General features: G+C 38.7%; 2 protein-coding genes across 3 annotated transcripts; one reads left to right on the top strand and one right to left on the bottom strand.

The window, feature by feature from the left end:
- The first annotated feature begins 4,185 nt into the window (after positions 1–4,185).
- LOC117636449 (AAA-ATPase At3g50940-like) lies at positions 4,186–6,271 on the top strand. The gene is made up of 2 exons (XM_034370948.1): positions 4,186–5,459; positions 5,711–6,271. Exons 1-2 carry the CDS (start codon positions 4,422–4,424, stop codon positions 6,113–6,115), a joined length of 1,443 nt encoding a protein of 480 aa, XP_034226839.1. The 5' UTR covers positions 4,186–4,421; the 3' UTR covers positions 6,116–6,271.
- A 517-nt stretch (positions 6,272–6,788) lies between these two features.
- On the bottom strand, positions 6,789–12,159 carry LOC117636448 (bifunctional dihydrofolate reductase-thymidylate synthase-like). Of its 2 annotated transcripts, XM_034370946.1 has the most exons (12): positions 11,903–12,159; positions 10,697–11,208; positions 10,221–10,620; positions 10,069–10,113; positions 9,800–9,865; positions 9,268–9,329; positions 9,116–9,190; positions 8,856–9,021; positions 8,652–8,775; positions 8,401–8,507; positions 8,083–8,267; positions 6,789–7,111 (listed from the first exon to the last, which is right to left on the bottom strand). In XM_034370946.1, the coding sequence occupies exons 2-11, from the start codon at positions 11,131–11,133 to the stop codon at positions 8,157–8,159; spliced, it is 1,593 nt and encodes a 530-aa protein (XP_034226837.1). In that variant the 5' UTR covers positions 11,134–11,208; positions 11,903–12,159; the 3' UTR covers positions 6,789–7,111; positions 8,083–8,156. The 2 variants fall into 2 exon arrangements, with proteins under 2 accessions (XP_034226837.1, XP_034226838.1); XM_034370947.1 differs by lacking the exon at positions 9,800–9,865.
- Positions 12,160–12,503: the final 344 nt, after the last annotated feature.

Raw genomic sequence — 12,503 nt, 5'->3', positions numbered from 1 at the left:
GTGCCTGGACACTTTGTTTTCATTTGTTGCAGTCACCAAAAGTGATGTGAGGGGCTTGAAAGACTTCATGAGTCTTGGTCCAAGTAGGACTTGCACAATGACAATTGAGGATAAAACTTGGAGCAAATCATTGGTCCGTTTTAAGTGGACTTGTAAGCAAAGCGTGTGGCACTTCTGTTTTGCCTAGAGCTTTTATGCTTTCTTCGTCACTAAAACTCCTTCTTGAGCATTTGGTTGGTTCTGTTTCACAAGCCCCTTTTTTTTCCACAGCCTCACGGCTGCCTTTCCCCCTTTATTGTCCTTTCGTTGCGCATCCTGGGATGGAAGCATTCGAGCAGCCAAGCCATATGACAGTCTTTCTTGCCGTTTGAGATGCTTGAAGGCATAGTAGAGAGACCCAATGGTCTTGCTTGCTGTTTGGAATGATGCAACCGTGAAGGGAAAGTGGCCCTGCTTTGCTCCAGCTGGTCCCTCATAGCTTGGTGCCATTAACAAGTGTCTTCTAATTTGATTAAGACACCCAAGGATAAAAGTCCTGTCCAAGTAAAATCTGAATTGACCTCCTTCATGATTTGGAACCCCTGGATCTTCCAGGAAAGCAAACCCCTTGTCCATATAGGATTGGGCTATATGTATTTCTTTTATATAAAGAAAGACATGTGCCCCACAAATTAAGATCACCAGCAAAAAGAATGCTTTTGATATTCTTTCTTTGTTTGCTTCTCCAGACCAGCACATAGCCTTGCTCAAAGCCACCTGTTGCACCATCAAAGAGAAGAGGATTTCACGTGGTAACCCACATGCCATTCCTTAGTTTCTTCTCTTTTATCTTACTTATTTTATTTATTGATTGAACTAACTAGGATTTTTTTGGCATGGGCAGCAATAGCAGTAGCAATTGAAGAGCGTCCAATTAATTGGATGCTTCCGGGCTGACTTGGAACCAAAAGAGACTACTTCTCTTATTGTCCTTTGTGTGCTGTAACCTTCGCAAGGTCAATAACCCAAGACAAAGGGAAAGAGAAATCATCTTGCCTTTCACGTGGTAACCCACCCCATGAACTCTTTTTTTTTCTTTTGATTTTTCTTTTGTCTGTTTCCATGCTATTGACTGTGCTGCCAGCTTGAAGGTTTTGGAGATTTCTCTATTTGGTGGAGGAAACCACCTGTCATTTTGCTTCAGAAACCCAAGAGAGAACTTGTGGTACATGCCTTGCCAGCTCCCCTTTTTTCTTTTGTGTTTGCTGTTGATGTACCATTGTCCATGTCCTTTTCTTTTTCCCAGTCATAATAAACCAAAGAAATATTCAAGAGAGGGAGGAGGGGCTGTGCGATACAGCCCCCTTTTTTTATTTCATTACTTTTTTATCCCCCTTGTTTTGTCTTTTACTAACAAAACCCAACACACAGAACCACTTTTTCTTTTGCTCCTATTCTTCCTCTGTTGGCTTTTTTTCGTTGGCTTGCAGGCAGCAAACACTCATGAGGAGGCAATTCAATTTCCATGCGCCCCTTTTGGTTTCGGATGCTTCATGCAGAAATTTTACACAGGGACTTGTAATTACAAGCCTTTGCTCTTTTGATTTTGATCCCATGGTGGGTTCATCTCTACATCCATGATTTGAGAGATTCTTTGCTCCTGGAAGAGCTTATTTGGTGGTGCATGATGGAATAGACTATGCCATAAAACATGATGATTGAAATCATCATGGAAGGCAAACCTGAAAACACTGCTGGAGTTCTTTGAGCGGAGCCAAGCCTCGGAGAGATTCTTAACCTTGGTTATGATGATTTCAATCATCATAGCCAAGAATTTCTGTGGATTGATCAAACAAACTGCTGGGTGCGGATCGTATCCTCGGAATTACTTGAGCGGAGCTGTCCCTTAGAGAGATTACTGACCCTTTTTATGATGATAGAAATCATCATGGCCAGGAACCCTTGAGTTGAATGGAACCAGAAATCTTGAGCCAAAAAAAAAAAAAAAAATCAGAAAATTGTGCCATGAAACTAATCTTTTTACCTTGAAATGGCTCTTTCCTTTCTCAAGTCTGCTTGCTAATTTTTCTTCTTGCTCTGACTGTTCTCCTTTCTGCTCTTTTTCTGTCCTCCTGCTGTTCTCTTCTTCTTCTTTTTTTTTCTCCTCTTTTACTCCCCTCGTGTCATGCCTCTTATAGAGGCTATCTTATGATGAGTTTGAATTCAAGCTGATGACCACTTCTCAACCGAGATACTTATCTCTTGGTGTTTCAAAACCACTGAAATACCTCTATTTTATTTTTATATGTTTTTCTTGATAAGATTGCAGGGACAAAACAAATTCAATTCTAAACCAAGTCAAATCCTTGGCTAATTGCTTTTTGTGAAAATTTTCCGTTCAACACAGACTGTTAAAATTAATGCACAACTATGTCTTGAATAATATAGAATAATTTAGAAAAACTTAGAGAAGTTGACAAGTTAAAGTCACTAGAAACATCCTACTAATTATATAATGTATTATAACTATAGAAATATAGAATTAGAAGACAACTTGTGGTTGAAAATGACTTTGAAAAAAGTCGATTATTGTGCAATGGACTTGTCCAAAGCAAAGCTGCTGACTTAGTTTCTCTATAAATAAGCCTAAAGTCTCTCAACCAACCATTCTCTAAACCTCTTATCCCTTAAACTACATAGACCAAGGGCCTTCTTCAATGATCTTGTCAGCCATATCCTCATCCTAAACCAGAATGGTGAAGATATTGCCCTTCATATACGTGATTTTTGCCCAAAGCTTTCCCATGCTTTCGCTAGGATATTTTTTAGAGATATTTAGTCATATACCCATTCTTAGCACTAAAACTATAAATAAACCCTATACTATTTAATTTCTATAAACTTGGCCCTATTGAATTTAATTTTAATTATTAAATTACTTTGATGCCCCATTGAGTGTTTTGGGCTTTTTTATGAGGTTTTTGGGTTAGGTTTGTTTTAAGAAATCAATGGCAGTTTTGTAATTTAAAAGAAGTTAAAAGCCCTTTTTTATGTTATAAATGAGCTTTGGGTGTGTTTCTAAAGTCCATTTCATATAAGGTTTTTTTATTTATAATTTGGACTCCTATATTAAGTATTATAGTTAATCTCCCTATTTTTTATGGCACCCCTGTTTGGTACCTTGTCAGCTATGATTGCCCCAATCAGCTTTGGACCACTTTCCAGGCTTGAAAGGCCCAGAGATTCTTCAAGCTTGATCACCAACTCCTCAGTCTTGGCGCTGTCCATGTTGTCCTCCATTAATGTCTTCCTTTTAGGTTATTGGCCTGAATAAATGCCACTGAGCATGTTGCCAATAGTCATAAAGTGGACAATCTTTCTCCATCCAGAGTCATAAAGTTCAGGTGAACTTCATGCATCTTTGGTGGTTGGTAGCCTTGAATGCGGTGTAGCTTGTTTTCTTCAGTTTGTATTTCTGATTTGGTTTCTCACACATAGGTGAGGGAGCTTTCATTCTAAATAGAGAGATTCTCACACATGGTAACAATAACCAAATGGCTACGTGGTTTTCGATTTGGGTGAATTTTTATTAAGGATGATCTTTAGGTATGGAATTCAAACATGAACAGTTCGAATTACGAGATTAAATTGGATAGTGGGACAAAACAAGTGGTAAGTTACGTATAATAAATTTTTTTTTCCAACAGATTCTGGTCCAATAAAAAATGATATTAAGTTACCTATAGTGGTCTAAGATTCAAACCTCATAACACCAATAATATTAAGTTACGTATAATGTTCTCAGATTCAAACCTCATAACACCTTTTAGTAATTATGTGCTAAGTAGAGTTGGTTTGTAAGGCTCCTAATCTTGCTGCAGGTGCGGTTCTTATGCTCTGCGTACTAGACTAGACCCCCTGGTTTTGCAATCTAGCTCGGAAACATCCCGCGTGAGCGAGGTTTTCAATCCAGCTCGTATTTCTCCAATACGGGGAATCAGCTTCATTCAATGCCAGCATCACTTGTCTTCATGGAAGATAATTGTTTTCATTTCTTCCATGAAGAGAATTTTGGGTGAATTTTTTTATGGAGTAGGTAGGAGACGGGATAATGGAGCTCTAGTCAACAGAATACTTGTTTGTCACATGGTGAACATCAAGAAGAAACCTCCTCGAAGCTTCAAGCAGTTGGTGTGAAAACCATCTTATTAATAATTAATTCTCTTACACCATTTCAACCTTCCAAGTCAACAAGTCAATCTGCCTGTTGATTCCAGAAAAAGGACACCGTCTCCTACTCCAAGACCCTGCATTGGTCTTTTTCTTGCGGCACAGAAATCTTCACCATCTTCAACCTCAGAATTTCCAACACATTCACCACCAAAACCCACTTAAATAATTCCTCAACAAAAATTTGAAAATTCCCATCAAACTTAATCACCATGATGTTCTCTAAGAACATGGAAATGCCTTCAGCCAAAACGGTGATCTCCACCGCAGCCTCAGTCGGCGCCGCCGCCATGTTAATCCGGTCCACGGCACGTGACTGGGTGCCCAGTGAGCTCCAACACTATGTTTCACTGAAACTCAGAAGCCTCCTCAGCTCTCTCTCTTCTCAGCTCACCCTTGTCATTGAAGAGTTCGAAGGTCTCAACCACAACCACCTTTTCAAGGCCGCCCAGCTGTATTTGAGACCCACAATCTCCCCCAACACAAAACGATTCAGAGTCACAATGCCAACCAAAGAAAACAAGATCTCTGTTTCCATGCTGAGAAATGAAGAGATCGTCGACTTTTTCAATGGAGTCAAACTCAATTGGAAGTTGGTTTCCAAGGAAATCCCATCCAAGTACATAGACAATCCGGACAGTAGAGGTCAATTCGGGGGATGTACGCTGAAATCCGAGCTCCGGTACTGGGAATTGAGCTTCAACAAGAAGCACAAGGACTTGGTCATTGGCTCTTACTTGCCATATGTATTGGAAAAGGCTAAGGAAGTTAAGGAAGAATTTAAAACCTTGAAGTTGTTCACTTTGAAGTATGATCGGAGGATGAGAGGGATGGGAGGAGGAGACGCGTGGCAATCCGTGAATTTGGATCACCCGTCCACGTTCGAGACATTGGCAATGGAAGGAGAGGCCCAGAAGATGATCATGGAGGATCTTGAGAGATTTGTGAAGAGGAAGGAGTATTATAGGAAAGTTGGGAAGGCTTGGAAAAGAGGGTACTTGTTGTTTGGTCCTCCGGGGACCGGGAAGTCGAGCTTGATCGCTGCCATGGCTAATTACCTTAACTTTGATATCTATGACTTGGAATTGGCTGATGTCAGGAAAAACTCTGAGCTCAGGAAGTTGCTGATTGCCACCGCGAACCGGTCGATTCTTGTGGTGGAGGACATTGATTGCTCTGTTGAAATTCAGAATAGGCTTTCAGCAGCCAGTGCTACAAATCCTCGTGGTTTTTCTGCTCAAAGAACTGAGGTAATTCATTGGTCTCACAAAAAAATAGTATTTTGGTATTGCATTTGCTAGAGAAAAAAAAAATTGCAACTTGCCAACTTTGAGATGTTTGCAATGACGTGAAATTGTCCTTGCATCACTGGACATGAAGAGAACCAACAATTAAGCTCGACGTCGAGGCTTTGAGCAAAATTGTGGTTGTTTTTTGTTGCATTTGATCCGAAAATAATAAAACTTGATCAAGATCATATGTTTTCTATATTTTCTTTTAGGTGACTCTGTCAGGATTGCTCAACTTCATAGATGGACTGTGGTCAAGCTGTGGGGATGAGCGGATCATAGTGTTCACCACCAATCACAAAGACCGGCTTGACCCGGCTTTGGTGCGGCCGGGTCGAATGGATGTGCACATACACATGTCGTTTTGCAGCCCATGTGGGTTCAAAACGTTGGCCTCCAATTACCTTGGAATTACAGAGCACACACTTTTCTTTGACATAGAGGAGTTGCTAGCCACCATGAAAGTGACCCCTGCAGAAGTAGGAGAGCAGTTGCTGAAGAATGAGGATCCTGAATGTGCGCTGAGAGACCTAATTGGGTTCCTAGAGAGAAAGAAGAGTGCAACTGAGGAAGCTGCAAGTAAAGCAGAAGATGGAGAACCAAAAACTGTTGAGTAGGAAGATCACAGCAACTGTGGCTTTAAGGAAAAATGCAAGGATTATAGACCAGGGTAACTGTAACCAGGCAAGAATAAATTAACCATCTTTCGGAGAAATTTAAATGAGAATAGCACGAGATGATTATTTTGGAGTGCGAATAACAGTTCTTTGTTATATTGAGTTAGTTCCTTGTTATATTGAGTTAGAATTGAACTAAGAAAATTACGAATCAGCAAAAAGGTATTTTTTTTCTGGTGACAAATAAAATTGTCATCAGATCACACGCCGGATACAAAATTTGAAACTGCGAACATGTTCAATTCGATTGAGGTAATTTATGTTACCAATAGTTTTTAAAGGCCTTATTGGAATGAGCCCTTCTTTCTTTTGATTTGTTTTGTATAACAGGTGGCACCAAATTCAATGGATAGATTTACTCAAGAATATTGAGTCTATTCAAGGCACATTTATTTATGAACAAACATGTAAGTGGAGAATTCTTAGTTGTGAATCCGAAGGTCTACAAAACCTATATTTGGACAATTTTTCTGTGAAGTCCTAATAGTTCAATTTTATCAATGTCAATGGCATCCAAACAAATCCTATTCCAAGTACATCACGAGCTCAGACAACGGCGGCCGAGAAGCCAAAATAAAACTGATCTTTCAAAACAATACAAGCGAAAAATTGATGAAAAAAAATCCACCAAATATACAACACCAAAGGAAGTAATGTGATCCAACTCCATTTTGTTATAACAGTACACCATAGTATTTGTAGTAATTAAGAAAATAAAGTGATGCGTTCGTATCAACCGCAAAGTGCCAAAGCAAGCTCAAAAAAGTTGGGAAGCAAAAAATACAAAGTATCCTAAATCACCTTGGAACCACCGTGTGTATTGTGGAACTAAAGGATTCCAAATTACTACAAATGCAAAGCTTCAACTATATCCAACCTAGCATTTATTCATCTGTATTGAAACTCTACATCACCATGAACCTGCAGATCCCGCTCCTGAAACATGATATATAAAGGTTTCAGTCTAACAGAATGTTTAATTTGAGGATTAGGTAATTAAATTGTACACCAAATGCTGGTTTAAACTTACAGAACTGTCTCTTTTTTTTTTCTAGTGGAAGAGTACTTCACAAAAAGCCTGAAAGCGAAGTGGGTCCCAAAGGGACAGCAAGTCCAAAGTCAAACAGGCCCAAAGAAAAAACAAGACCAAGAACCCCTACCAGCCAGAGAACTGATGAGCCTAAATGAGGGGTTATAATGACCCATTACACCCACAATCAAGACGGTACACAGGCCAGTTCCCCAATCCATCCTTATTAGACCCATCCAACTAAAGCCAGATAAGGCTAAACAAAAAAGCAAAACGCCGAACACGAGTAAAAAAAAAAAAAACATCATCCCAATCAGATGGGAGCAGCATCTCCGGCAAAACTCCACAAGGGCGAGGGCAGTACCGATGACTCTCAACAAAACAGAGAACAGAGCACATAAAACGACTCTTATTTATTTCCCTGAAGCAGGACAAGCCTTTATTAAGATTTACAGAATCATCTAATTAGCACTCTTTCTATCACTCATGTTATGAAGAGGGCTACCCCTTTCATTTCATTCCTAATTTTTGGTTTGTTTATGAAACTAGAAGCTTTTCTTATAAAATTCTAAATCAAATATTCTCGGTAGACAGATCATAAGGTAGCCAGACAACACACTCGACTCCTGCGTTTTCACAACCCCCTAATGTATACCACCATATGAATTCTTTAATACAGCAATAACTATACAGATAATCACAGAATCTGCTAACCAACTTGATGGGCAGAGATGCATATGTAAACTCTACAGCCCAAAGAAATCTCAACCACATGCTATGCAAACTAATTTAAAATAGTAAAGTAACAATTTGAGGCATGAGCGGGGTTAGACTCGTCAGCAGAAACAAAAAAGAAAATGTAAAATCATGTACTTGCCTCGAAACTAACAGCAGCTTCGCCTAGAAATAAAGATAAGTCTCTGAGCTCTCTACTGAAAATTTGAGAGAGCCCTATACGGCCATTTTCATTTCTATCTTCTGATGAGGATCATAACCTATCAGTTTGAAATCAGCCGCTACAAAAGAATCTATATTCTTTTTCTCAGGATTGATCTTCAAAATCTGCATTAAAATAGAGGTAAGCAGTTGTAACTGGTCAGTGCATGTAACAGGTAGAAATGAGAGAGGGAGGGGTGAAGTGAGTACACTTTCAAAACCAAAAACAAGATCATTTATGCAACATCACAAAACTTACTGGAAAAGGCTTGGGCAATTTCTCAAGCTGCTCCTGCAAAGGCCTGATGTGAGTGCGGTAAACATGAGCATCCCCTAAAACATGAATGAAATCACCTGGAACAAGATCTGCACAAGATAAAAGTCTATTAAAGACAGACTCTAAACACGCAACATTAAGGTTCTTAAATCCATTAGATGGCCAATGACACAAAGGCCCCAGCTAAAATGATCTAATCCAATAACTGATAAAACTATCTTTAGAATGCATACCACAAACATGAGCAATCATGCATGTCAGAAGAGCATATGATGCAATATTAAATGGCACGCCCAGGCCGACGTCAGCAGAACGCTGATACATTTGACATGATAACTCTCCATTGGCTACGTAGAACTGCAAAGACAAATATAAGGATGTAGTAAAACAAAAGACAAATGATAAAGAAACAAAAGATGTACCATCTCAAGACAAACCTGAGCAAACATGTGACAAGGTGGGAGTGCCATCAATTTGAGATCAGAAGGATTCCAGGCCGAGAGTATAATCCGCCGATCATCTGGATTAATTTTAATCTTGTCAATAACATCTAACAACTGATCAAATCCTTGGCCAGTGTAGTCAGCATTCATGTCAGTATACCTGTAATATGGAAGAGAAATAGGTGAATTCAAAGCTAGACATTTTTAGATAAAGTAAAAATTTAGACACTGAACTTAAACTGAAGTAAACTAACCTAGCACCAAAGTGTCGCCACTGGAACCCATATACTGGTCCCAAGTCGCCCTCTTCCTTGTCAGTTAAACCAACACTGAAGTGGATACAAAAATCACTTAGAAAAGCATGAAACCTGGAACTCGTCACACATTTGGGAAGTCAAATACTTGCCTGTCAAGGTAGTCTCTAGAAGCATTTCCATCCCATATGTGAATGCCTTTCTCCTGAAGGACCTGCCAATAAATCAAATAAAGCACTAAATAGAAGAACCTACTTCTTGTCATAAACTTCTCTTTCAGAAACAGGAAATCAATGGTGTTTATGTCTTTTACAAGGTAAGTATGGTCTCATACTCATGGAAAGTTAAAATATAAATAGAACTCTTAAAAGTAAAAATGAGAACATATTTTTAAATGTAAGAAACTTCCAAAATGGTCCCTTTCAACTGCTCTTACTTCACAAAATTATACACATTTTCAAAGCAATGGCCCTACTGAAAACATCAGAACAAGTCATCACTTTTTATCAATGTACTGTGGAGAAAACAGAAACACAAATTTCAAATGCTCAACTTTGGATAAACAAATCAACTTTTCAACATGCGCAAACTCAACTTGTTCAACTGCAGTCCCCTTGTGATGTAATGAATATGAAACAAGGAAAGCATACATATGAGTTAAAACGTTCATCGAAATTGTAATACCTTGGCATTTGTTGAACCACTGATGAACCACAGAAGTTCTTCAACAACCCCTCGCCAAAATACTTTCTATTGGACCAAATGACCACAATGTATGTCAGTTTATGCACTGAAATGGATTTATAAAAAATAATAATAATAAATAAATAAATAAAAACTCAAGTCTCTAACAATTGAACCTCTTGCCAAGAGAGAAAATTGGTATAACTATCAAAATTAAGAAAGATAAAAGCAACACATATGTAAAAGAACAAATCTGAGCATATGCACACCTTGGTTGTCAGAAGAGGAAAAGTTCTGCGCAGATTGAACCGCATCTGTGGAGATAAGAAGAAAATTAGCAAACATCACTTATCCGCTTTTAATCAAGAGAATGCTAAATGAAACATAACAGTAATTTCTCAAAAACTTAGCTTGAGATTACCTGGCAACCAAATTTTGATAAAGTACCAGTCCCTGTCCTATCATCCTTAGAAGTGCCATCTGAGAGGATTTCTCGAACCAGACTTAGATAAATGTGCTCTTCATGTTTTTCAAAAATCATCTTGGGCAGGAAAGAGAAATTCTTTACCTCACACTTAACGGAATCTGACTTACTACTAGAGATCAGATCATTGTTTTGACAAAGGGATTCAACTGCAGAACTACTTACACGAACATACGTTGTGAAGGAATGGCGAATGCTATTTTCCACCTTGGGAAAGGATGAATACCACGGCTGAAATACAGAGGAATCAATTGCAGGGATGAAAGTGTCACATTCAATGTCTGTCTTTATTTCTGTAATGTGAATGGCATCACAGCCAGGCGCATTGAGAGCTTCCCTGGATACAGAAATGTTAATAAAAGAAATAAAGAAAAACACAGTTAGCAATATAGAAACAAACAACAAAGTCACACCTTAGTATCTGGCCACCCCCTATGATAAATACTTTGTCAATTGACAGACAATAAGGAGAAGCAGCTAACAATTCCAAAGCAGATGCCATGCTTCCACATATCACAACATTCTCTGCAGTAGCAATATCAAAACTCCCAGAACGAGTCAGAACAACATTAAGGCGACCAGGTAGAGGTCGATGCTCAGGGGCAATGCTCTCCCATGTTTTTCTACCCATAACGACCGCATTTTTTTTTCCGGGATCTGATGTGGTCACAGTGACTTCCTTAAAGAACTTGAGATCAGAGGGCAATCTCCAGGGTAGTTTCCCATCCTTTCCAATACCCATTTCTCGGGTCGCAGCCACAACAACTTGGTAAGTCCTTCGTGGATTAAGCTGGGTGTTACCATTGCCATTGGCGTTCACCAACAACTCACCAGCCATAGTAGAACCCATAGACTGAAACAAACTCAAAGATAACAGCCTAAAACGAGGACCGCACAGCCAATTTTTGTGGAAGTGCGGTAAACGCTACAATGTAACATAAATATGTTATAAATCAACAAAGAAAACAAAGGATTAATGCGCAGACACGAGCATATAATCTAGGAATGAGAAACAAAACAGCAAAAGAGATCAGCGAAAGTGCATAAGATAAGATTAATGAATACATCGTAAGTTATCATCTAATTTCAAACAATTGGGGCATGTAAAGGGAAACCCACCAAATTCAACTAACTATTTAGCTATAAACAGAAACAACAAACAGAGATATGGGTTGCTAGTAAAACAGATACCACCATTATTGCCGACCTAGACATCAATCTGTGCAAGACACTCAGTTTATAAGATTATCTTGAGTAACATACAGTATGAAACTCAAGTCCAGTCTCAAAATCTGCGCTTTAAAAATGAAAAAATAAATAACAAGTAATGATTGATAGTAAAATTTGCACGCAATGTTAAAAATAATTAGAGCGAAATTCTAATCAGACCCAGTAAAAGTTTAGTCCAAGAATTACACAAATGCAATGATTTTCAAGTAGTTACAAATCCTGATGATGAGAAAATTGGGAAAAAGAAGTAAACCAGCACCAATTTACCAGAAATGAAGCATAAAGTAATAGATCCTCCCAAAAAACACAATAACAATAAAATAAATAAATAATAAGACAAGTAAAAAAACAATTGAAAAGAGAAGGTTGAAATGGGAGAAGCAACTGACCGATCTCAAACCGAAGAGCGAAATCTTGAGTTGTGGGAGACAAGAGTTGTAGAAAGATGGAGAAAATTAGAGTGAGAATTAGGGTTTTGCGAGCGAAGCAGTGAGAGCGAAATGGAGAGAGTAAGAAAACACAAGGAGCAAAGGGCTGAAACCGCTTTCTTCGCTTTCAATCCTTTTTCTCTTCTTCTCCCCCTAGAGAAGAGAAAAAAAAAAGAGAGAAAATATAAAAAGATGGGGGAAGAGAGAGAGAGAGAGAGAAATAAAATAAAATAATTCCAACACAGCGGCTGGCTGACATGTACACGAAGAAATCCAAAAGCACATTTGACGCGGAGTTCCGCCAAGGTCTCAGTGGTTGAGGTGGGTGTGGGTTTACTCAAATGCCCCTGCTTTTCTACATTTTTGCTCACATTGCATTGCACCGACTTTTCATTTATATATTTTTGGTTAACGAAAATTTAAGAAACCAAAGCCTTTGAGATTAGCCTAAGCACTGATAAAGGTCCACAAAAGGATTAGAATTACGATAGGTTAAGGGGTATGTATGATCACTTCTAATGTATGAAATAGAAACATTTCATTCAACTAATAAGAGGGCGAG

This window comes from Prunus dulcis, chromosome 8 (genome assembly GCF_902201215.1).
Source record: "Prunus dulcis chromosome 8, ALMONDv2, whole genome shotgun sequence".
NCBI classification, from domain to species: Eukaryota; Viridiplantae; Streptophyta; class Magnoliopsida; order Rosales; family Rosaceae; genus Prunus; species Prunus dulcis.
The sequence above is the reverse complement of the archived record's forward strand: the minus strand, read 5'-3'. Positions and strand labels throughout refer to the sequence as shown.